General features: G+C 44.4%; 2 protein-coding genes across 2 annotated transcripts in view; one reads left to right on the plus strand and one right to left on the minus strand.

Annotated features, from left to right (window-relative positions):
* Positions 1 to 23,702, plus strand: part of hacd3 (3-hydroxyacyl-CoA dehydratase 3) — a 113,435-nt gene that overhangs the window by 52,721 nt on the left and 37,012 nt on the right. Inside the window, exons 5-7 of the mRNA XM_059953157.1 lie at positions 10,397 to 10,561; positions 10,760 to 10,814; positions 19,575 to 19,685. Of these exons, the coding sequence (XP_059809140.1) occupies positions 10,397 to 10,561; positions 10,760 to 10,814; positions 19,575 to 19,685 (331 nt within the window). The remainder of the gene's footprint in view (positions 1 to 10,396; positions 10,562 to 10,759; positions 10,815 to 19,574; positions 19,686 to 23,702) is intronic.
* ints14 (integrator complex subunit 14) overlaps positions 1 to 23,702 on the minus strand; it is a 146,077-nt gene that overhangs the window by 41,157 nt on the left and 81,218 nt on the right. The gene's annotated exons all lie outside the window — the stretch shown is intronic.

Here is a 23,702-nt window from a genome sequence, read left to right on the forward strand (position 1 = left end):
CACCCATTCTCCTAAACTGTCTTAAGTCCTTCTGTAGACTCCCTACTTCCTCAACAATACCTATCTTTATACGGTTTGTAAACGTGGTCACAAAGCATGAATTCCATCATCAAAATCATTGACATCTAGCTTGAAAAGAATCAGTCCCAACACTGACCCCTGTGAAGCACCACAAGGCACTGGCAGCCAACTAGAAAAGGCCCTATTTACTGCCACTCTTTGCCTCCTGTCAGTCAGCCAATCTCCTATCCATGCTAGTATTTTTCCTGTAACAGTATTGACTGTTATCTTGTTTTACAGCCTCACGTGTGACACCTTGTCAAGGTCTTCTGAAAATCCATGTAAGCAATATCTACTGACTTCCCCTTGTCTATCCTGCCTGTTGTTTCCTTAAAGAATTCCAACAGACTTGTCAGGCAAAATTCCCCCTAAGGAAACCCCGCTGACTCCCGGCAGCAAACCAGTCCAGGCCCAGCCGCAGAGCCCGCCAACCCCCGGCCCAATAACACTGGTGCTTCTACCACCAGCGGTGGGGCGCAGAAGCCCGCCGTTGTCGCCCGCCCTGCAAGTTCCCGGGAAACGCCAGGGCCAGCCGCTGCTGATGGCTACGGCGGCTGGCCATCGGGATAGCCTCCTGTATGTGTGGGATAGAAGGTCGGGACGCCGGTTTTTGGTCGATACTGGGGCTGAGATCAGCGTTTTACCTCCCGACGAGTTACGACACCCGCAGCAGGGCACCGGGTCCCCCCCTGAGGGCCGTGAATGGCAGCACCTATGGCACCCGTCAGGTGCAGCCACAGTTCGGCTCCAGCCAGTTCACCTGGGACTTCACACTGGCCGCCGTAGCCCAACCGCTTCTGGGTGCGGATTTTTTGCGAGCTCACAGCCTACTGGTCGACCTGCCCAGGAAGAGACTGGTACACGCCAAGACCATTCAGACGTTCTCCCTGGGTGCAGCCCAGTTGCCAGCCCCTCACCTCGGCTCCATCATGCTGTCCGACAACGACTTCACCAGGGTCCTGGCAGATTTCCCATCGGTTCTGGCACCGCAGTTCACAGCGGCCATGCCCAGGCACGGCGTACAGCACCACATCCCGACCCAGGGACCACCCCTCCACGCCCACGCTCGGCGGCTTCCCCCGGACAAGCTCCGACTGGCGAAGGAGGAGTTCCAGAGGATGGAGGAATTGGGAATCATCCGGCGGTCCGACAGCCCATGGGCCTCCCCCCTGCACATGGTGCCCAAAGCGACGGGAGGCTGGAGACCGTGCGGTGACTACCGCAGGCTGAACGAGGCTACCACACCGGACCGCTACCCTGTGCCGCACATTCAGGACTTTGCAGCAAACCTGCACGGCGCACGGATCTTCTCCAAGGTAGACCTTGTCCGAGGGTACCATCAAATCCCGATGCATCCTGACGACGTCCCCAAAACGGCTCTCATCACCCTGTTTGGCCTTTTCGAGTTCCTCCGCATGCCGTTCAGCCTGAAGAGTGCCGCACAGACGTTCCAGCGGTTAATGGATGCGGTGGGACGGGACCTGGACTTCGCGTTCATCTATTTGGACGACATCCTCATAGCCAGCAGCAGTCGTCAGGAGCATCTGTCCCACCTCCGTCAAATCTGCACCTGACTGAGTGAGTACGGTCTTACAATCAACCCCGCCAAGTGCCAGTTCGGACTCGATACCATTGACTTCCTGGGCCACAGGATTACTAAAGACGGGGCAACCCCTCTGCCGCTAAGGTAGATGCGGTCCGCCACTTTCCCCGACCCACCACAATCAAAGGCCTTCAGGAATTTGTAGGTATGGTCAATTTCTACCGCCGCTTCCTCCCTTCAGCTGCCCAGATCATGCACCCCCTGTTCGCCCTGATGTCGGGTCCGAGCAAGGACATTACCTGGGACGAGGAGTCTGCCGCCGCTTTCGTTCAAACGAAGGAAGCTTTGGTGAACACCGCAATGCTAGTACATCCCAGAATGGACGCCCCTACCGCCCTCACAGTGGACGCATCTAACACGGCAGTCAGTGGGGTGCTGGAGCAACTCATCGCAGGTCGCTGGCAACCCCTGGCGTTTTTCAGCAAACACCTGCGGCCACCCGAGCTCAAGTACAGTGCTTTCGACCGGGAACTGTTGGCACTCTACCTGGCAATCCGGCATTTCAGGTACTTCCTAGAAGGTCGGCCCTTCATCGCGTTCATGGACCACAAACCGCTTACCTTTGCGTTTACGAAAGCGTCCGACCCCTGGTCATCCCGCCAGCAACGCTACCTGTCCTACATCTCTGAATACACGACGGATGTCCGGCACGTCTCGGGTAAGGACAATGTCGTGGCGGATGCGCTCTCTCGCCCTACCGTTCATGCCCTTTCCCAAGGGGTAGACTTTGAGGCATTGGCAGAGGCGCAGCAGGCGGATGAGGAGATTCTGAGTTACAGAACCGCAGTCTCCGGTTTGCAGCTCCAGGACCTCCCCGTGGGCCCGGGTGAGAGGACCCTACTCTGTGACGTCGCCACTGGCCAGCCCCGTCCCGTTGTCCCGACAGCTTGGCGGCGCAGTGTTTTCGACTCCATTCATAACTTGGCGCATCCCTCCATCCAGACAACTGTCCGGATGGTTTCCAGCAGGTTCGTTTGGCACGGACTCCGCAAACAGGTCAGTGAATGGGCCAAAACGTGCATGCACTGCCAGACGGCCAAGGTGCAGCGGCACACCAAAGCCCCACCGCAACAGTTCCATCCCGCCCACCGGCGTTTTGACCACATTCATGTGGATATCGTGGGCCCCCTGCCAGTGTCGCGCGGAGCACGGCACCTCCTGACTATCGTGGACCGGTTCACAAGATGGCCAGAGGCGGTCCCGCTCACCGACACCACCTCCGAATCTTGCGCCCGAGCCCTGATCGCCACCTGGATATCTCGCTTTGGTGTACCGGCCCACATTACCTCCGACAGAGGCGCCCAGTTCACCTCCAGCCTGTGGTCAGCTATGGCCAGCCTTTTGGGGACTCAGCTGCACCACACCACTGCCTACCACCCACAGTCGAACGGGCTAGTGGAGCGTTTCCACCGTCACCTGAAGTCGGCCCTCATGGCCCGCCTGCGAGGAGCCAACTGGGCGGACGAGCTTCCCTGGGTCCTACTCGGCATCTGCACAGCGCCCAAGGATGACCTGCACGCCTCGTCGGCCGAGTTGGTATACAGCGCGCCCCTGGTCGTCCCCAGGGAGTTCCTACCAGCCCCACGGGGGCAAGAGGAAGATCCCGCAGCAGTCCTGGGCAGACTACGCGAGAAGCTCGGTAACCTGGCCCCCATACCCACTTCACAGCACGGGCGGCACCCGACCTGCGTACCCAAAGACCTACAGAACTGTAAGTTTGTGTTTGTACGAAGGGACGGGCATCGGCCACCGCTGCAGCGGCCATACGAGGGGCCGCTTATGGTGCTCCGGAACAACGGGTCTACGTTCGTGCTGGACGTTGGGGGGAAAGAGGAGGTTTTCACGGTGGACCGCCTCAAACCGGCCCATGTGGACCTGGCGCAACCGGCCGAGTTTCCGGCACCTCGGCGCAGAGGCCGACCTCCCAAGCAGGTTCTGGCCCAGACTGTGGACATTGGGGGGTGTATCGCCGGTTCTGGGGGGGGGGGGGGGTTATGTGGCGACCCATTTCCTGGCACATCTGAACCGGCTCACAATTAGATAGCCTACGGGGGTTTGCGAGCACAGAGCTTTGGAGCCTCTGCGCCACAGGGGGCAGGTTGAGGGAGGCTTAAAAGTGAGGCTGAGGATTTCGAATAAAGTTTTTCCTTCGACTGCAGTTACCGACTCCGTGTTGTAACTTTAGCGCTGCGTGTAGCACACCGCTACAATATGTTAATTCACGTGAACCTTTATTTAACTGACAAAAGTACAAAGAAAAGATTTTCAATAGTTTTACTGACCAACTTAATTGTATTTTGTAAAGATACACAAATTTAGAATTTGATGCCTGCAACACACTCAACAAAAGTTGGGACAGAGGCATGTTTACCATTGTGTTACATCATCTTTCTTTTTAATAACACTTTTTAATTGTTTTGGAACTGAGGATACTAATTGTAGTAGATTTGCAATTGGAAATTTTGTCCATTCTTGCTTGATATAAGACTTTAGCTGCTCAACAGTCCGTGGTCTGTTGTCTGATTGTCCTCTTCATGATGCACCATACATTTTCAATAGGAGATAGATCTGGACTGGCAGCAGGCCAGCCAAGCACACGCATTCTGTGTCTACAAAGCCACGCTGTTGTAGCCCGTGCAGAATGTGGTCTGGCATTGTCCTGCTGAAACGTCCCAGGAAGAGACGTCACCTTGATGGCAACATATGTCTCTCTAAGATCCTAATATCCGCCTCAGAGTCAATGGTACCTTCATATACATGCAACTCACCCATGCTGTGGGCACTGATGCACCCCCATACCATCACAGATGCTGGCTTTTGCACCTTTTGCTGATAACAATCAGGATGGTCATTTTCATCTTTGGCACGGAGAACTCGACACCCGTTTTTTCCGAAAACTAGCTGAAATGTGGACTCATCTGACCACAGCACACGGTTCCACAGTCTTTCGGTCCATCTGAGATGAGCTCGAGCCCAGAGAACTCACTGGCATTACTGTATAGAGTTGATGTATGGCTTCCTCCTTGCATAATACAGTTTCAAGTTGCATTTCTGGATGCAGCGACGGACTGTGTTAAGTAACAATGGTTTTCCGAAGTACTCCCGAGCCCAGGTGGCTATAATTGTCACAGTAGCATGACGGTTTCTTAGGCAGTGCCGCCTGAGGGCTCGAAGATCACGCTCATTCAACAGTGGTTTTGGACCTTGCCCTTTACGCATTGAGATGTCTCTGAATTCTCTGAATCTTTTCAATATTATGTACTGTAGATGTTGAAAGACCTAAATTCTCTGCAATCTTGCGTTGGGAAATGTTCCTTTTGAACTGACTAACAATTCTCTCATGAATCTTGGCACAAAGGGGTGAGCCACAACGCATCCTTGCTTGCAAAGATTGAGCCTTTGATGGACGCTACTTTTATACCCAGTCATGATACCTCACCTGCTACCAATTAGCCTGCTTAATGTGGAGTCTTCCAAACCGGTGTTACTTGAATATTTTGTGCACTTTTCAATCTTATTTTAACTCTGTCCCAACTTTTGTTGAGTGTGTTGCAGCCATCAAATTCTAAATTTGTGTATATTTACAAAATACAATTAAGTTAGTCAGTAAAACTATTGAAAATCTTTTCTTTGTACTTTTGTCAGTTAAGGGTTCACGTGAATTAACATGTCGCAGATTTTTGTTTTTATTGCATTTTGGAAAATAACCCAACTTTTCTGGAAATGGGGGTTGTAGTTTTAGCTTTCCCTCTCAAATATTATAATGTGGTCATAATTCTATCACATTATGATCACTGTCTCCTAAGGTTCCCTTGACTTCAAGCTCCCTAATCAGATCTAGTACATTACACAACCCATTCCAGAATTGCTTTTTTCCCTAGTGGGCTCTTAAAAGGCCATCTTGTAGGCATTCAACAGATTCCTTCTCTTGGGATCCAGCACCAAGATGATTGTCCCAATTTACCTGCATATTGAAAGTCCCCATGACTGTTGTAACTTAGCTCTTTGTACATTCCTTCTCTATCTCATGCTGTAATCTGTACCCCAAATTCTAGCTACTGTCAGCCTACCTCCCTATTCTCTTGGTATGATGTGTATCCTTGGATGCTAAGCTCCCAGTTGTGATCTTCATTCAGTTGTGTCTCTGATGCCTACAACATCATACCACTGATTTTTAACTGCACTACAAAATTATTTACCTTATTTCATATACATCATGCATTCAAATATAACATCTACAGTCCTGTATTTACCACCTTTCTTTTCAATTTTGTTTCCATGTTCCCTAAAGCTCTTTTCTCTTTCTAAATCTTTATCTTATTCTTTTCCTGGAGATTTCAATAATCTCTCCTGCACTCTCCTTCCCTTTACTTTATTCTTTCCTTTCTAAGCTGTTGAACTTCTCACCCCTCCTTTTAGTTTAAAGCCTATACATAGCCCTAGTTATGCAGTTTGCCAGGACCCTGATCTCAGTATAGCTCAGGTGGAGTCTATCCCATCAGAATAGCTCTCTCCTTCCTCAGTTCTGGTTCACACTCATCTTTGAGCTACATACGTAGTTTTCTGATCTTGATTAAGTGCAGAACCTGAGCCTCTGTACTTCCCTCTGCAATTAGATCCTCGACTTCCAAACCAGAAGACCACAATCTGTGTGGATTGGTAATAATATTTCCTCCTCACCAACGATCAACATTGATGCACCTCAAGGTTGTGTGCTTAGCCCACTACTCTACTCTCTGTTTACCCATGTGGCTTGGGATGGCTGAAGTGCCATCTATAAATTGATGATACAACCATTGTTGACAGAATCTTAGATGGAGATGAGAGGGCATACAGGAGTGAGATATACCAGCTAGTTGAGTGGTGTTGCAGCAACAACCTTGTTCTTAACGTTAGTAAGACCAAAGAGCTGATTGTGGAGTTTAGGAGGGGTAGGACGAGGAAACACGAACCAATCCTCATAGTGGAGTCAGTCTTGGAGAGAGTGAGCAATTTCAAGTTCCTGAGGATCTAACCTGGTCCCAAAATAGTGATGCAGCTATAACGAATGCAAGACAGTGACTATATTTCATTAGGAGTTTGAGGAGATTTGGTTTGTCACCTAAAACACTTGAAGACTTCCACAGATATACCATGGAGAACATTCTGACAGACTGCATCAGTGACCGGTATGGGAATGGGGGGAAACTACAGTGGATCAAAAGAAGCTACAGAAAATTATAAAGTTAGTCAGCTCCATCATGGGTACCAGCCTGTGTAATATCAAAGACATCTTCAAGGAGCAGTGTTTCAGAAAGGCAACATCCATTATTAAGGACACCCATCACCCAGGACACGTCCTCATTGTTATTGTCAGGAAGGAGGTATAGAAGCCTGATGAAACGCACTCAGCAATTCAGGAACAGTTTCTTCCCCTCTGCCACCTGATTCCTAAATGGACTTTGAACCTATGAACACTACCTCACTTTTTAAAAAGTTATTTCTGTTTTAGCACTATAAATTCACTGAGGTAAAACCATTGTTTTTAGAATCTCAGATGGTGATGAGAGGGCCTACAGGAGTGAGATATACCAGCTAGTGGAGTGGTGTCGCAGCAACGACCTGGCACTCAACATCAGTAAGCCAAAAGAGCTGATTGTGGAGTTCAGGAAGGGTAAGATGAAGGAACAGATACCAATCCTCATAGAGGGATCATAAGTGGAGAGAGTGAGCAGTTTCAAGTTCCTGGGTATCAAGATCTCTGAAGACCTATCCTGGTCCCAACTTATCAATGCAGTTATACAGAAGACAAGACAGCGACTATACTTCATTAGGAGTTTGAAGAAATTTGGTATTTCAGTGAATACCAAAAGAAGCTGCAGAGGGTTATAAACTTATAAACTTAGTTGGTTCCATCTTGGGTACTAGCTTACAAAGTACCCAGGACATCTTCAAGGAGTGGTGTCTCAGAAAGGCAGTGTCCATTATTAAGGACCTCCAGAACCCAAGGCATACCCTTTTCTCACCATCAGGAAGGAGGTACAGAAGCCTGAAGGCACACACTCAGAGATTCAGGAACAGCTTCTTCCCCTCTGCCATCCGATTCCTAAATGGACATTGAACCCTTGAACACCACCTCATTTTTTTAACATATTATTTGTTTTTTGCATGATTTAAAATCTATTCAATATACATATACTATAATTGATTTACTTATTTTTTTTCTATATTATGTATTGTATTGAACTGCTGTTGCTGTTAACAAATTTCACGACATATGTCGGTGATAATAAACCTGATTCTGATTCTGAAATTCATTTTATTGGTTCTTGCCAATTGTTAACAACCCAATTGATCTCAGACTCCACAGAAAGTTCTAACAGGGCCTGTTTGCTTAATCTGGCACTACTCATGACAGTAATTCAAGAACTTATTTCAAGGGGAATAGAATATAAAAGCAAAGAGATAATGCTGAGCTTTTATAAGATACTAGTCAGGCCTCACTTGGAGTACAGTCAACAGTTTTGGGCCCATATGTCAGAAAGAATCTGCTGTCATTGGAGAAGGTCCAGAGGAGGTTTACAAGGATGATTCCAGGAATGAAGGGGTTAACATATGAGGAGCGTTTGGCAGCTTTGGGCCTGTCCTCACTGGAATTTAGAAGAACGTTGGGGGATCTCATTGAAACCTATCAAATGTTGAAAGGACTAGATAGGGTGGATATGGAGAATATGGTTCCTATTGTGAGAGTATCCAGAACTAGAGGGCACAACCTCTAAATGAGGAGCAGCCATTTAGAACAGAGGTATGGAGGATTTTCTTGGCCAGGGAGTAGTGAATCTGTGGAAAGCTCTGCCCCAGACTGTGGTGGAGGCCAAGTCCGTGCATAAATTTAAGGTAGAAGTTGATCGTTTTCTGATAGGTCAGGGCGTCAAAGGATATGGCGAGAAGGCAGGTATATGGGGTTGAGTGGGTCAGCCATGAGGGAATGGTGGATCAGACTTGATGGGTTGAATTGTCTTATTCTGCTCCTGTGTCTTATGGTCCAAGGTACCTCAGCATTGCCTTCTTAAAGTAATTTATAGATGGGACATAGTGCTTTGAAAAAGTATTCAGCCCCACAACTATTTTCACATTTTACTGTATCATTTTCTAAATTTAAAATATATCGAGGCTGAAGCAGTGTTCATCCTGTTTGTAATTACTATAACTTTGCTCAAGTGCAATATGTTACCATACCAACTCATCCAGTTTGTTGGTGTAGAAAATTGGAGGGTCACCTGTTTTCAATGAATGCATAAGAATAAATACTGTCCCTCTTTGTAAGGTCAAACAGTATGGTAGAATTTCAACAGACCAAATGAAAATGAAGATAAAAGAACATTCAGGACAAGTCAAGGAAATAGAAAAGCATAAATCTAGTGAAGGGTACAAGACCATCCGAAAGATGTTGAACGTACCTCAGAGCTAGTGCATCTATTATGAAAAAGTGGAAAAAATATGAAACAACAGCCACACTGCCTAGGTTACACCACCCCTCTAAACTTAGTCACTGGAGAAGAATGGCACAGAAGTCAGTGCTTGCAGTTGGAGATGGCGTTCATGGCTCCACAATCTGTTCAGAATTCTTACATAAAAGGTATTTATGGAAGAATGGCAAGGAAGAAACCTTGGCTAAAGAGAGAAAAAAAGCATATCCTTGATCATAAAAACTGCAAAGCATCATTTAGAAGATACTGTAAAGCTGTAGGAGAAGGTCCTGCGGTCAGAATAGACTAAACTGAAACTTTTTGACCTCAATATTAAGCACTATGTGTGTTGTAAATCTAATACTGCGGATCAGCCAGGTAGCACCATCACTACTGTAAAGTATGGTGGAGGTAACATCATGCTAATAGGATACTTTTCAGCAATAGGCTCTGGATTGATGGGAAGGTGAGTGCTGCTAAATACAGAGATATCCTGGATAAAAACCTGCTAGCCTCTGCCAGAAAGCATAAACTTGGGAGGAAGTTCACTGCCAGAGCAACCATGGAGTGGCTTCAAATGAAGAAAGTTGATGTCCTTGAGTGGCCTAGTCCAAGTCTTCACCTTAACCTGATTGAATATTTCTGGCAAGATCTCAAAATTGCTGTCCCCGCCACTCCCCAGGTAACCTAGCACAGCTTGAACAATTTTGCGAGGAGGAATGGGCAAATCTTCCCTCTTCATGTTGTGCAAAGCTAATAGAGATTTGCCTTAAAAAGATCACTGGCTGAAATAGCTGTGAGAGGTGGCTCATCTAAGTACTCAGCAAAGGGAGATAAGTATTTTTGAAGTGCTGATGTTTCAGTTTTTGAATTTTTAGTTTTTCATGTTTTACAATTTTCCATTTTGGGGCTCTACTGTGAAAAAGGTGCATGTGATTCTCTGGTTGTAATACTCATGTATGTGAATAAAGGGATGGGGGCTGAATACCTTTTTTAAGGCACTGTGAATGATAGCTTTGCCAGAAATATCCAAATTCTGCCAATGAATTAGTGTGTGTTGCTATATATAAAAAAAGTTGTTATGATTCTGAAGATTTTAAATCTGATTTGATTTATGAGAATGCTTTGTATCAGGGATATTTAATTTCTCCAATGCTATTTATCTATGCAGTTATGTTGTTTCTGTACAAATACATGACTATTGTTTTTTTTTAAAAAAAAGGTTTGCAGTCTTTGTTCACTAAGTCACTTGATAGGAAATTTACTTTAAAAATTGTCATGATAGCCGCTGTTCAAAACCACAGAAAGACAAGTAAATATAACAGTGAAGAAAATGAAGAGCAAATGGTGGGACAGACTGACTAAACAAGAAAAGAGACCAATATTCTTGGCTCCTGACTTTGACCGCTGGCTGGATGAATCTGATGCTGAAATGGAACTTAAAGCAAAGGTAAATTCATTGAGAAAGATCTGTGCATTGTAAGAAAGCTTTCCTTTCTGTTCTTTTACTTAACAAGCAGACAGTGAAGACTTTGCTCTTTGCAGATCTGTTTTCAGATTTTCCCCTCTTTAACGCTTAATGAGTTATATTATCATCTGGATGATATTTACATACAATTTTATCACCTGTTCTATTTTACCTTTATAGGAGGAAGCAGAAGAGATTAATAGAATGAGTGTGGAGTCAAGGGTTCGGAAGAATTGTAAGTATAAGAAATTGGAGCAAGAGTGGCCACAAATCATCTTGAACCTATTCCACTATTCAGTATGCATGAGTTGACAGGTATCTTAATTCCAATTTCCTGCCCATTCCATCACTGGTCCAAGAATCTATTTCAAGCTTAGTAGTATTTAAGAGTGAGCTGAGGAAGAATTTCTTTGATCGGTGTCATGAGTCTTTGGTGTCCTTTTCACTAGAGAGATGAACTCTGGAATTTATTTAAAGCTGAGCTGGATAGATTTTAATCAATAGGGGAATTAAGGGCTATGGGGAGAGGTGGGAAAATGCACTTAATGTCTGAGCATCTGCATTCGTTGAGATACAGAATGCTAAAGATTCAAAATATCAGAAGATATGGCTTCATCTTCATGGAGGTACTCAGGAACACCTGAGAAGCTGAGGGCTTCATAGGTGAAACTTTTACTAAAGTTAAAGTGTCTACCTATGAAGCCAAAGTACAGGCTTCATTTAGGTGTGAGGTGAAATATGCTTAGTGCAGGGTTCCTTTCTGAAACAAAGATCCTCTTTGAATATTTGTAACTGACATAGCAGCAGCAGCATCCAGGTCAGTAGCTCTGGGGCTCAGCAGGGAAGAGTAAAGTCAGGCAGAACAACAGTGATAGGAAACTCCGTACTTATGGTGTAGGGTAATATATTGGACGACAAATGGCACATATTGTTCATAATAGAAACTGTTCTACATAATTTGCGAACACATTGAGTTTGTTGTGTTCACTTTGAAAGACGGTCTGACGTAATGACATCAGTGTAAGGCGACTGCTTTTAAGGTTTTTTCACAATGAAAGTAAAGGGCTGCGGCTTTTGTTAAGCACTTTAAAAGATTCACATGTTTTATTCACAAAATCCTGCATTGGTGACCCTTGACACTCTTGGATGATTTCAGAGTTACCGAACGACATGTTGACCAATGCAGTCACTTGAAAGTTGCCGGTGTAATGGAGGCAGCTCACTACCGTCTGGTTTGTACAGACGTAAGACTAGTTCACACCAAGAAATCACCATGAACAATACCAAATTTTACTATGTCATAGAATCGCTTAGTAGTTTGCAGCCAAAGTGGCGAGTCTACTAAAAGACCTGTCTGCATGTGTTAAATACAGTGGTGCTAGAAAGTTTGTGAACCTTGTAGAATTTTCTCTATTTCTGTATAAATATGATCAAAAATATGATCAGATCTTCACATGTCCTAAAACTATATAAAAAGAATCCAATTAAATAAATAACACAAAAACATACTTGTTCATTAGTTTATTGAGAAAAATGATCCAATGTTACGTGTATTTGTAGGAAAAAGTACGTGATCCTTTGCTTTCAGTCACTGTTGTGCGCAGTAATTTCAACTAAGTGTTTCCGGTAAATGTTGATCAGTCCTACTCTTTGGCTTGGAGGAATTTTAGGCCATTCCTCCTTACAAAACTGCTTCAACTCCAGATGCTGGTCTTTTTTGAATGAACTGCTTGCTTCATCTTGTTCCACATTTTTATAGGATTAAGGTCAGGACTTTGACTTGGCCATTCCAAAACTCAATTTTTTTCTTTTTAAACCATTCAGTTGTTGGTTTACTCGTCTTTCAGATCATTGTCTTTTTGCTTTATCCAACTTCTATTAATTTCTATTAAGCTTTAGGTGATGGACTGCTACCCTGACATTCTTCCGTAAGTGTCTTGATACAGTTTTGAATTCATTGTTCCCTCAATGATTGCAAGCTGTTCAGGTCCTGAGGCAGCAAAGCAGCTCCAAACCATGATGCTCCTTCCACCATGCTTCACTGTTGGGATGAGGTTTTAGCATTGCTGTTCAGTGCCCTTTTTTTCTCCAAACATAGCAATGTGCATTTCTGCCAAAAAGTTCAACTTTTGTCTCATCTGTCCCCAGAATATTGTCCCAGAAGTGTTGTGGAAGATTGAGGTGGTCTTTTGCAAACTTGACACTATTTGGAAAGCATTGGTTTCCTCTGTGGTGTCCTTCCATGAATACCATTTTTGTCCAGTGTTTTTCTTATAATGGACACATGAACAGAGACTTTAGCAAGTTCTAGAGATTTCTGAAAATCTTTTGGTGTTACCCTTGAATTCTTTTTCACCTCCTTCAGCATTGCACCTTGTGCTGTTGGAGTGATCTTTGCAGGATGCCCACTTGTGCAAAGTTCTGAGTAGCAACAGTATTGGGTTACCTCCATTTGTAGACAATTTCTCTTACTGTGGACTGATGAACACTCAGGCCTTTAGAAATGTTTTTGTAGCCTTTTCCAGCTTCATGCAACTCTACAATTCATCTTCTAAGGTCTTCTGAAAGTTGTTTTGATCGAAGCATGCTTCACATAAATAGATCTTTCTTGAGAAGAGCAGGCTCTGTCAGTGACCAGACTTTGTGTGTCTTTATATAGGGCAGGGCACCTCTACAAACCACACCTCCAATCTCATCTTCTTGGTTGGAGCACCTGACTTCAAATAACTTTTGTAAAAGGCATTACCTCAGAGCTTCACATACTTTGTCCTACGAATACATGTAATATTGGATCATTTTTCTCAATAAATGAACAAGTATAAATGAGCATTGATTTCTCTAACTTCCGTCATTGCCCCTCCTCCCCCTTACCCCATCCCTGATTTATTTATTTCCCCCCTTTTTTCTCTCTCTCTCTCTGCCTATCACTCTTTGCCTGTTCTCCATCTCCCTCTGGTGCTCCCCTCCTGCTTTCTTTCCCCCTAGGCCTCCCGTCCCATGATTCATTCCCTTCTCCAGCTCTGTATCCCTTTTGCCAATCACTTTTCCAGCTCTTAGCTTCACCCCACCCCCTCCTGTCTTCCCCTATCATTTCAGATTTCCTCCTCCCCCTCCTACTTTCAAATCTCTTAATATCTTTCCTTTCAGTTAGTCCTGACGAAGGATCTGGGCCCAAAACGTCGATACTGCTTCTTCCTATAGATACTGCCTGGCCTGCTGAGTTTCACCAGCATTTTGTGTGTGTTGTTTGTTAAATGAACAAGTATAATGTTTTTTGTATTATTTAATTAATTGGGTTCTCTTTATTTAGTTTTAGGAAGATCTGATCACATTTTAGGTCATACTTATGCAGAAATAGAGAAAATTCTACAGAGTTTACAAACTTGCTAGCACCACTGTATGTCACACTGCAAACTCACCTATTACAGACTTTGTGTTGACAGACTTGGGCTGTCTGAGTCTGAGCATGCCAAAAAGTTGCTTTCCCTGCCCTGCCTCAGTGATGCCAGGCTTTCAGAACTAATAGACAACATGCTATCTCTCCTGGGCAATCACCATTGTTGTTTTAATTTTAGATAGATACTTCATTGATCCCAAAGGAAATTACAATGTTACTGTAGCATTACAAGCGCACAGATACACAAATATACAGATACTAGAAGAAAAAAATAAGAAGAAAGAACAAAAAATAAGTTACCTCAAACAGTCTAACAGGAGGGGACCATCACTTCCCCAGCTATAGATAAACTCATTATAGAGGCTAATGGCTGAGTGTAAGAATGACCTCGAATAGTGCTCTTTGGTGTCTTAGTCTATTATTAAAAGTGCTCCCCTGTTCAGCAAAGGTGGCATGCAGAGGGTGAGAAACATTGTCCAGAATTACCAGGATTTTCCATAGGGTCTTTTGTTCTACCACAGCCTGTGGTGTGTCCAGTTTGGCTCTATAGCAAAACCAGCCTTTCTAATCAGTTTATTGAGCCTGTTGGCATCACCTGTGTCTGTGCCATTGTCCTAGCACACTACCACATAGAAGATTGTACTGGTAACAACAGACTGGTGGAACATATGAAGGAGACGCTTGTATACTCCAAAAGACCTCAGTCTTCTCAGGAAGTAGAGGCAACTCTGGCCCTTCTTGTACATAGACTCTATGCAACAAATGCCTGATCAAGTTCACACAGCCCTTGCTAATACACCCATGAAAGACTATAGGGACCTTGCTAAAATGGCTGATTAATCTATGATCAGCCAGGCAGAGGTGCGTTGTTCCTCCTCCTTTCCTTGTCTCAGTAAGCCTTCAGCAGACTCACACCCACAACATTAGGTCTGTGTTTTTATCATGAACTCCAAGAAGTGTCAACCACTATGGAGCTTCGACAGTGCCAGGACATTATGACATTGGAGGTCTGAACACCATGGGTTCCAGCTGTCAGGGTTGTCTGTTGTTCATTACAGACACCCTGTCAGGGCGATGTTTCCTGTATGACACAGGAGCTGAAATGAATGTGCTGCCTGCATCATCCATTGATTATAAGGCAGAGAGCAATAGACCCTCACTGGAGGTTGCTAACTTCAATAGGATCCAGACTAGTGGGACATGGCACATGATGCTCTGCCTCACATATGGACATTGTCTTGGTTCAAGTTGCTAGACCTCTGCTCGGTGCAGATTTCCTGTGCGCCAAAGGACTTGTTAGTAGATCTTAAAAACTGCCAGCCTGTGTATACAAAGGACTTTGGGTTCTTAACCTTGTACTCTCAGTAAGTTTCCCATGAAGACTCTGTCTAGTACATGCACCACCACATATGAATACATTCACCTGCCGGGTAAATTCCCAAACCTCACCAAGCACGCATTTTCCACTAAAGTCACAAAGCGTGAGGTTGAACACCATATTTCCAGAACTGGCTCACCAGTTCACACCCATGTGTGTAGACTAGACTCAGAAAAGCTCGTCAAGGAGAAGGCTGAGTTAACATAAGCAAGTCTGCAGATGGTGGAAATCCGAAACAACACACAAAATGCTGGAGGAATTCAGGTCTGGCAGCATCATTGGAAATGAGTAAACAGGTGACATTTCAGGCCAAGAACCATCTTCAGAACTGAGAAGGAAGGGGAAAGATGTACATTAACACCCTCTTAAGCCCCCTTACTGTGACCCGTTCTGCCTTTTGGAATGGGGTGAAAAGATGTTTTTTAAAATTTATTCATTTATGGGATATGGGCATTGCCAGCTATGCCAGCATTTATTGTCTATCCCTAATTGCCCTTGAGGAGGTGGTGATGAGCTGCCTTCTTGAACTGCTGTAGTTCCTGAAGTGTAGGTACACCCATAGTTTTGTTAGGGAGGGAATTCCATGATTTTGACCCAGTGACAATGAAGGAACAGTGATATGTTTCCAAGTCAGGATGGTGAGTGACTTGGAGGGGAAATTTCCAAGTGTTGGTGTTCCCAGGTATCTGCTGTTCTCATCCTTCTAGATGGTAGTGGTCTTGGGTCTGGAAGATCTTGCCTTAGTTTACCTCCAACACTTATTGTAGATAGGGAGGGTAAAGCAGAATGTGTTTCTGTAGATTGCTTTAAACTGGCCCACAGAGACTTTGATAGTTCCACTACCGTGTCCCCTGCAGCACGACATGATCATGTGTGTGTCAGCACACCTCAGACAAGTCAGAGGCACCTACCATTACTCCAAGATGGGTGATTTGTACAAGCTTCAGATGGTTTTCCCCTTCTCTCTCAGTCCTGAACAAGGGGCTCTGCCCGAAATACCAACTGTTTATTCATTTCCATAAAATGCCTGACCTGCTGAGTTTCCCCCAGCATTTTGTGTGTGTTGCTTTAGAAATGCTTGGTATTGTATACAGGTTGAATAGCTCTTGAGCTTCACCCCTCCACATGACCCCTAAGCCTGATGGTGGTTTACTGCTGCCTTAACGAGGACACCACCCCCTGATCATTAACCAGTCCCACATATTCAAGACTTTTCAGCATGTTTAGCTGGAAAGATATTTTTTTATATATTAGACTTAGTCAGGGGCTCCTATCAGGTGCGTGTGTGTGCTGAGGACATTCCCAAAACTGAAATTATAACCCTATTTGGCCTATTTGAATTTCTGTTCATACCATTTTGGCTGAAAAATACAGCATGGACTTTTCAGCAATTAATGGGTTCTCTGTTAGGTGACTTGGAATTTCTTTTTGTGTACTTGTTTTGGTGAATTCTGGGCAGCGGGGTATCTGTGTAGGGTAATATAATGGATGACAGATGACACATATTGTTCATGATAGAAACTGTTCTACATAATGCACAAGCAGTTATAAACACGAGAAATTTTGCAGATGCTGAAAATCCAAAGCAACACACACACCGCTGGAGGAACTCAGTAGGTCTGGCAGTATCTATGGAAATGAATAAATAGTTGACATTTTCGGCCAAGACCCTTCTTAAGGATGATGTTGTATGTTAGCACACCCCTGGTCAATGAGTTGTTGCGTTCACTTTAAGAGACGGCTTCTGACGTAAAGCGCAATGTTACAATAGGCATGGGGGATTTCACTATGCAGGTAGAGAGGAAATTTCTAGAATGCGTATGAGATGGCTTTTTAGAGCAGCTCATGGTTGAGCCCATTATGGGTTCAGCTAATCTGGATTGGGCATAATGCAATGAACTAGAATTGATTAGAGAGCTTAACGAAAAAGTACCCTTGGGGGCAAGTGATCATAATATAGTCAAAATCACCCTGAAACTTGAGAAGCAGAAGCAAAAGTCAGATGTATCAGTATTACAGTGTAGTAAAGCAAATTACAGAAGCACGAGAGTGGAATTGGCCAGAATTAATTGGAAAATAACAGAGCAACAATGGCTGGAATTTTTGGAAGCAATTCAGAAGGCACAAGATATATACAACCCAAAGATGAAGTAGTATTCTAAAGGAAAGATGACACAACCATGGCTAACAAGGGAAGTCAAAGCCAACATAAAAACCAAAGAGAGGGCATGTAACAGCAAATGTTAATGGGAACTTAGAGGATTGGGAAGCTTTAAAAAAAAACATCAAAAGAAGGTAACTTAAAAAGGTAATTAAAAGGAAGAAATAGAATATGAAAGTAAGCTAGCCAGTAATAATGAAGATACCAAAAAAGTTTCTTCAGATAAATTGAGTGTAAAAGAGAAGTAGGAGTGGATATCAGACCTTTGGAAAATTATGCTGAAGAGGTAGAAAAGGGATACAAGGAAATGCAGGTGAATTGAGTAAGTATTTTGCAACAGTTTTCACTGTGGAAGACACTAGCAACAGTGTGTCAATGTGTGATGTTGCCATTAATAGGAAGAAAATTCTTGGGGAAACTGAAGGGTCTAAAGGTAGATAAGTAACCTGGACCTAGACTTCTGAAAGAGGTGGCTGAAGAAATAATGGAGGCATTGCTAATGGCCTTTCAAGAATCACTAGTTTATGGGATGGTTCTGGAAAATTGCAAATGTCACTCCACTCTGAGAAGGGAGAGAGGCAGAAGAAAGGAAATTGTAGGCCAGTTAGTCTGACCTCTGGTTGGGAAGATGTTGGAGTTGATTGTAAAGGATGTGGTTTTGGGATACTTGGAGACACATGATAAAGTAGGCTGTAAAGATTCCTCAAGGGAAAATCTTGCCTGACAAATCTGTTGGTATTCTTTGAAGAAAGATAGAGGATAATTGGTTGATGATGTGTATTTAGATTTACAGGAGGCCTTAGACAAGGTGCCACACATGAGGCTGCTTAACAAGTTAAGAGCCTGTGGTATTACAGAAAAGGTACTACCAAAGATAAAGTAGTGGCTGATTAGCAAGAGCCAAAGAGTAGGTATAAAGGGAGCCTCTTCTGGTTGGCTGCAGGACCAGAGGATACAGCCTCAATAGATGGGTAACCTTTTAGAATGGAGTTGAGGTATTTCTGTAGCCAGAGAGTGGTGACTCTGTCAAATTTGTTGCTACAGGCAGCTGTGGAGGGTAAGTCTTTATGTATATTTAAGGGAGAGGTTGATGGATTATTGATTGGTCAGGGCATGAAGAAATACTGGGAGGAGGCAGAAGATTGGGGCTGAAAGGGAAAGTGAATCAGCCATGATGAAGTGTAGGAGATAACCCGATGGACCAAATGGCCTAATTCTGCTCCTATGTCTTATGGTAATGACATCAATGTAAGGTTATAGCTTTTGGGGTTTGTTCGTTATAGCTTTTGTTAAGCGTATTAAACAATTCATCCATGTTTCATTCACAAAATCATACAATGGGTCCCGCCATATCTCCTGCACTCAGTGGGTTCATTCACTGTTTATATGAATAGAACTCAAAAATAAGAAAGGTACAATCACTCTGATGTGATTATACTACAAATCGATACTATAGCTACTAGGAAATTGAGGAACAGGCATGTAGGCAGATTAGGTAATAGTGTAAAACAGGGATGACTTCAATTTCGCTAATACAGACTGGGATCTCCTAGTGCAAGTGATTTAGGCTAGGCAGAGTTTGTTAGGTATATCCAGGAGGATATCTTAAATCAATATGTAGGTAATCCCAACAAGATGTTGAACCTGGTGTTGGGGAATGAGCCTGGCCAAATGACCAACCTTTCAGTGATAGGGCAATTGGGGAACAGTGATCACAACTCGACATATTTTAAGATAACTATAGGTAAGGATAAGTATTGATCATGAGAGTGAGTATCAAGTCTGAGCAGGCCAAATTATAGAAGTATTTGTCAGGATCTAAGGACAGTTATTTGAGCACAGCTGATTTCAGGCAAGTCCACATTTGACGCTGAGGATGTAGGAAGTGCAACTCTACAGAATACAAAGCAGGAATGTTCTGGTGAGAAGAATGAACAACGATAGCAAGTTAAAGGAACATTGCAGGTTGACAAAGGTGATGAATTTAGTCAAGAAGGACAGGAACTATAGGAGTTATGATGTTTAGAATGCTGAGGTTTTTTAATTTGCTTCCCAACAGCCTATGTCACTTTGAGGACTGGTTACCTCTTTACGTATAACCTGGTGCAGTTTCTGGGCTTCTCTTGGATTTTTATCATTATGACAGTGAGACTGTTTGTCTATGGCCAAGGTAAGTGATTTCATTATTTATAAATCCAGAGTTCCTACCTTGCCTCATGGTGAAATCCTGTATTTTTTGATTTTTGATTTTAAGTTTTGATACTAAGCATGAAACTTTCAGTAGTGTCAGAGCTTGTAGATCAATACAACATGGATGCAAACCTTTCAGCCCAACTTGTCCATGCTGATCAAGGCGCCCACGTTTGGCAGTTATCCCCTAAATCCTCTCTTATCCATCAAAACCCCTTTTATCCATTTACTTATCCAGATATATTTTAACTGTTGTTATTCTATCTGCCACAACTGCTTTCTCTGGCAGCCCTTTCCATTCATGCACCACCCTTTGTGTGAAGAAGTTGTCTGTCAGGTCCCTTGTAAATCTTTCACCTCTCACCTTAAACCTGTGTCCTATAGGTTTTTGTTCTCTTTCCCTAGTGGAAAAGACTGTGTGCATTGACACTGTTGATATGCCTCATGATTTTATGCATCTCTATAAGATCACATCTCAGCCTCTTGTGTTTCAAAGAATATCCTGTAGATTAGCTGCCTCAAATTTGGTCTGTGGTCAGGGACAAGAGGATGTGACTGTGAGTGAGGTGGGTAGTGGGATCCAAGAGACAGTACTGGAGGAGCCTTTGCCCTTGAGCTTGTCCAACAGTTCTGGGATTCTTGCCCCCTGTGTGGATGAGAGTGGGGGCTGTAGGTAGGTTGAGCAACTGAACTGTGGCACCGTGGTTCAGGGAGCCATTCAAGAGAGGGGAGAGAAGAAAAATGTAGTGGTAATTGGAGATAGTATAGTCAAGGAAATGGACAAAGTTCTCTGTTGCAGGGGTAGAGAGTCCCGATGATTGTGTTGCCTGCCTGATCTGACCTGCAGTGGGAGGGGAAAGATCCAGTTGTCATGGTCCATGTGGGTATCAATTATATAGGTAGAATGAGGAAAGAGGTTCTGCGGAGGGAATTTGAGCAGCTTGGAACTAAATTAAAAATCAGAACCAAAAGGTGATAATCTCTGGATTCCTAACAGAGCCGCATGAAAATTGCCACAGGGTTAAGACCGTAAGACATAGGAGCAGAATTGGGCCATCTGGCCCATTGAATCTGCTCCGCCATTCAATCATGGCTGATCCTTTTTTTTTCTCTTTCTCAACCCGTTCTCGGCCGTCTCTCCAAAACCTTTGCTTGCATGTCCAATCAAGAACCTGTCAATCTCTGCCTCAGATACATCCAACGTCTTGGCCTCCACAGCTGCATGTGGCAACAAATTCCATAAATTCACCACCTTTTGGCTAAAGAAATCTCTCCGCATCTCTGTTCTGAAAGGGCACCCCTCTATTCTGAGGCTGTACCCTGTTGTCCTAGACTCACCCACAATGGGAAGCACCCTTTCCACATCTACTCTGTCTAGGCCTTTCAACATTTGAAAGGTTTCAACGAGATGCCCCCCCCCATCCTTCTGAATTCTAGTGAGTACAGACCCAGAGCCATCAAACGTTCCTCATATAACACTTTCATTCCTGGAATCATCCTTGTGAACCTCATCTGGACCCTCTCCAATGCCAGCACATCTCTTCTAAGATGAGGGACCTAAAACTATTCACAGTACTCAAGGTGAGGCCATACCAATGCCTGAAAAGCTTCAGTATCACATCCCTGCCCTTGTATTGTAGACCTCTTGAAACCTCGTTAGCCTTCCTCACCACTGACTCAACCTGCAAGTTAACCTTCAGGGTGTTCTACACAGGGACTCCCAGGTCTCTCTGCATCTCAGATTCCTGGATTTTCTCCCCATTTAGAAAATAGTCTGCACATTTATTTATGCTACCAAAGCACATGACCATGCATTTTCCAACATTATATTTCATTTGCCACTTTCTTGCCCATTCTCCTAATGTGTCCAAGTCCCTCTGCATCCTACCTGTTTCCTCAACACTGGCTGCCCCTTCTTCAATCTTTGTATCATCTGTAAACTTGGCAACAAAGCCATCTATTCCATCATCTAAATCATTTATATACAGCATAAAAAGAAGTGGTCCCAACACTGACCCCTGCGGAACACTTCTAGTCAGGTCAAGTCAAGTCAACTTTTATTGTCATTTTGACCATAACTGCTGGTACAGTGCATAGTAAAAATGAGATAACATTTTTCAGGACCATGGTGTTACATGACAGTACAAAAAACTAGACTGAACTATGCAATAAAAAAAAACAACACAGAGAAAGCTACATTAGACTACAGACCTACACTAGACTGCATAAAGTGCACAAAAACAGTGCAGGCATTAAAATAAATAATAAACAGGATAGTAGGGCAAGGTGTCAGTCCAGGCTTCAGGTATTGGGGAGTCTGATAGCTTGGGGGAAGAATCTGTTACATAGTCTGGTCATGAGAGCCCGAATGCTTCGGAGCCTTTTCCCACATGGCAGGACGGAGAAGAGATTGTATGAGGGGTGCATGGGGTCCTTCATAATGCTGTTCCCTTTGCGGATGCAGCGTGTAATGTAAATGTCCCTGATGGCAGGAAGAGAGACCCCGATGATGTTCTCAGCTGACCTCACTATCCGCTGCAGGGTCTTGCAATCCGAGATAGTGCAGTTTCTGAACCAGGCAGTGATGCAGCTGCTCAGGATGCTCTCAATACAACCCTTGTAGAATGTGATGAGGATGGGGGTTGGGAGATGGACTTTCCTCAGCCTTTGCAAAAAGTAGAGACGCTGCTGGGCTTTCTTTGCTATGGAGCTGATGTTGAGGGAACAGGTGAGATTCTCTGTCAGGTGAAAACCAAGGAATTTGGTGCTCTTTACGATTCTACCGAGGAGCTGTCGATGTTCAGCGGGGAGTGGTCGCTCCGTGCCCTCCTGAAGTCAACAACCATCTCTTTTGTTTTGTTCACATTAAGAGACAGGTTGTTGGCTCTGCACCTGTCCGTTAGCCGCTGCACTTCCTCTCTGTAAGCTGTCCCGTCATTCTTGCTGATGAGACCCACCACGGTTGTGTCATCGGCGAACTTGATGACATGGTTCGAGCTGTGTGTTGCAGCACAGTCATGGGTCAGCAGAGTGAACAGCAGTGGACTGAGCACGCAATCCTGGGGAGCTCCCGTGCTTAGTGTGATGGTGTTGGAGATGCTGCTCATGATCCGGACTGACTGAGGTCTCCCAGTCAGGAAGTCTAGGATCCAGTTGCAGAGAGAAGTGTTCAGGCCCAGTATGCTCATCTTTCCAATCAGTTTCTGAGAGATGATTGTGTTGAATGCTGAACTGAAGTCTATGAACAGCATCCAAACATATGTGTCTTTTTTGTCCAGGTGGGTTAGGGCCAGGTTGAGGGTGGTGGCAATGGCGTCATCTGTTGAGCGGTTAGGATGGTACGCAAACTGCAGGGGGTCCAATGAGGGGGGCAGCAGGGTCTTGATATGCCTCATGACGAGCCTCTCGAAACACTTCATGATGATGGATGTAAGCCAACTAAAAAAGGATCCTTTTATTCCCATACACTGCCTCCTACCAATCAGCCAATGCTCTAACCATGCCAGTAATTTTCCTGTAATACCATGAATTTTTAATTTGGTAAGCAGCCGCATGTTTGGCACCTTGTATAAGGCCTTCTGAAAGTCCAAATATACAACATCCACTACATCCCCGGCGTCAGGCCCCTAGGCCTGAGTTGACGTAGTAGTAGTAGTAGTAGTACTGCATCCCCTTTATCTATCTTGCGTGCAATCTCCTCACAGAATTTCAATAGGTACGTCGACCAGGATTTTCCCTGAAGGAAACCATGCTGACTGTCCTGTGTCACCAAGTACTTCATCACCTCATCCTTAACCATTAACTCAATAACGTCTTCCCAACCACTGAGGCTAGGCTAACTGGTCAATAATTTCCTTTCTGCTGCCTTCCTCCTTCCTTAAAGAATGGAGTGACATTTGCAATTTTCCAGTCCTCTGGCACCATGCCAGGGTTCAATGATTTTTGAAAGATCATTTCTAATGCTGCCACAATCTCTAAATGCAGCCTCTTTTAGACC

This window comes from Hypanus sabinus, chromosome 28, assembly GCF_030144855.1.
Source record: "Hypanus sabinus isolate sHypSab1 chromosome 28, sHypSab1.hap1, whole genome shotgun sequence".
Taxonomy (NCBI): domain Eukaryota; kingdom Metazoa; phylum Chordata; class Chondrichthyes; order Myliobatiformes; family Dasyatidae; genus Hypanus; species Hypanus sabinus.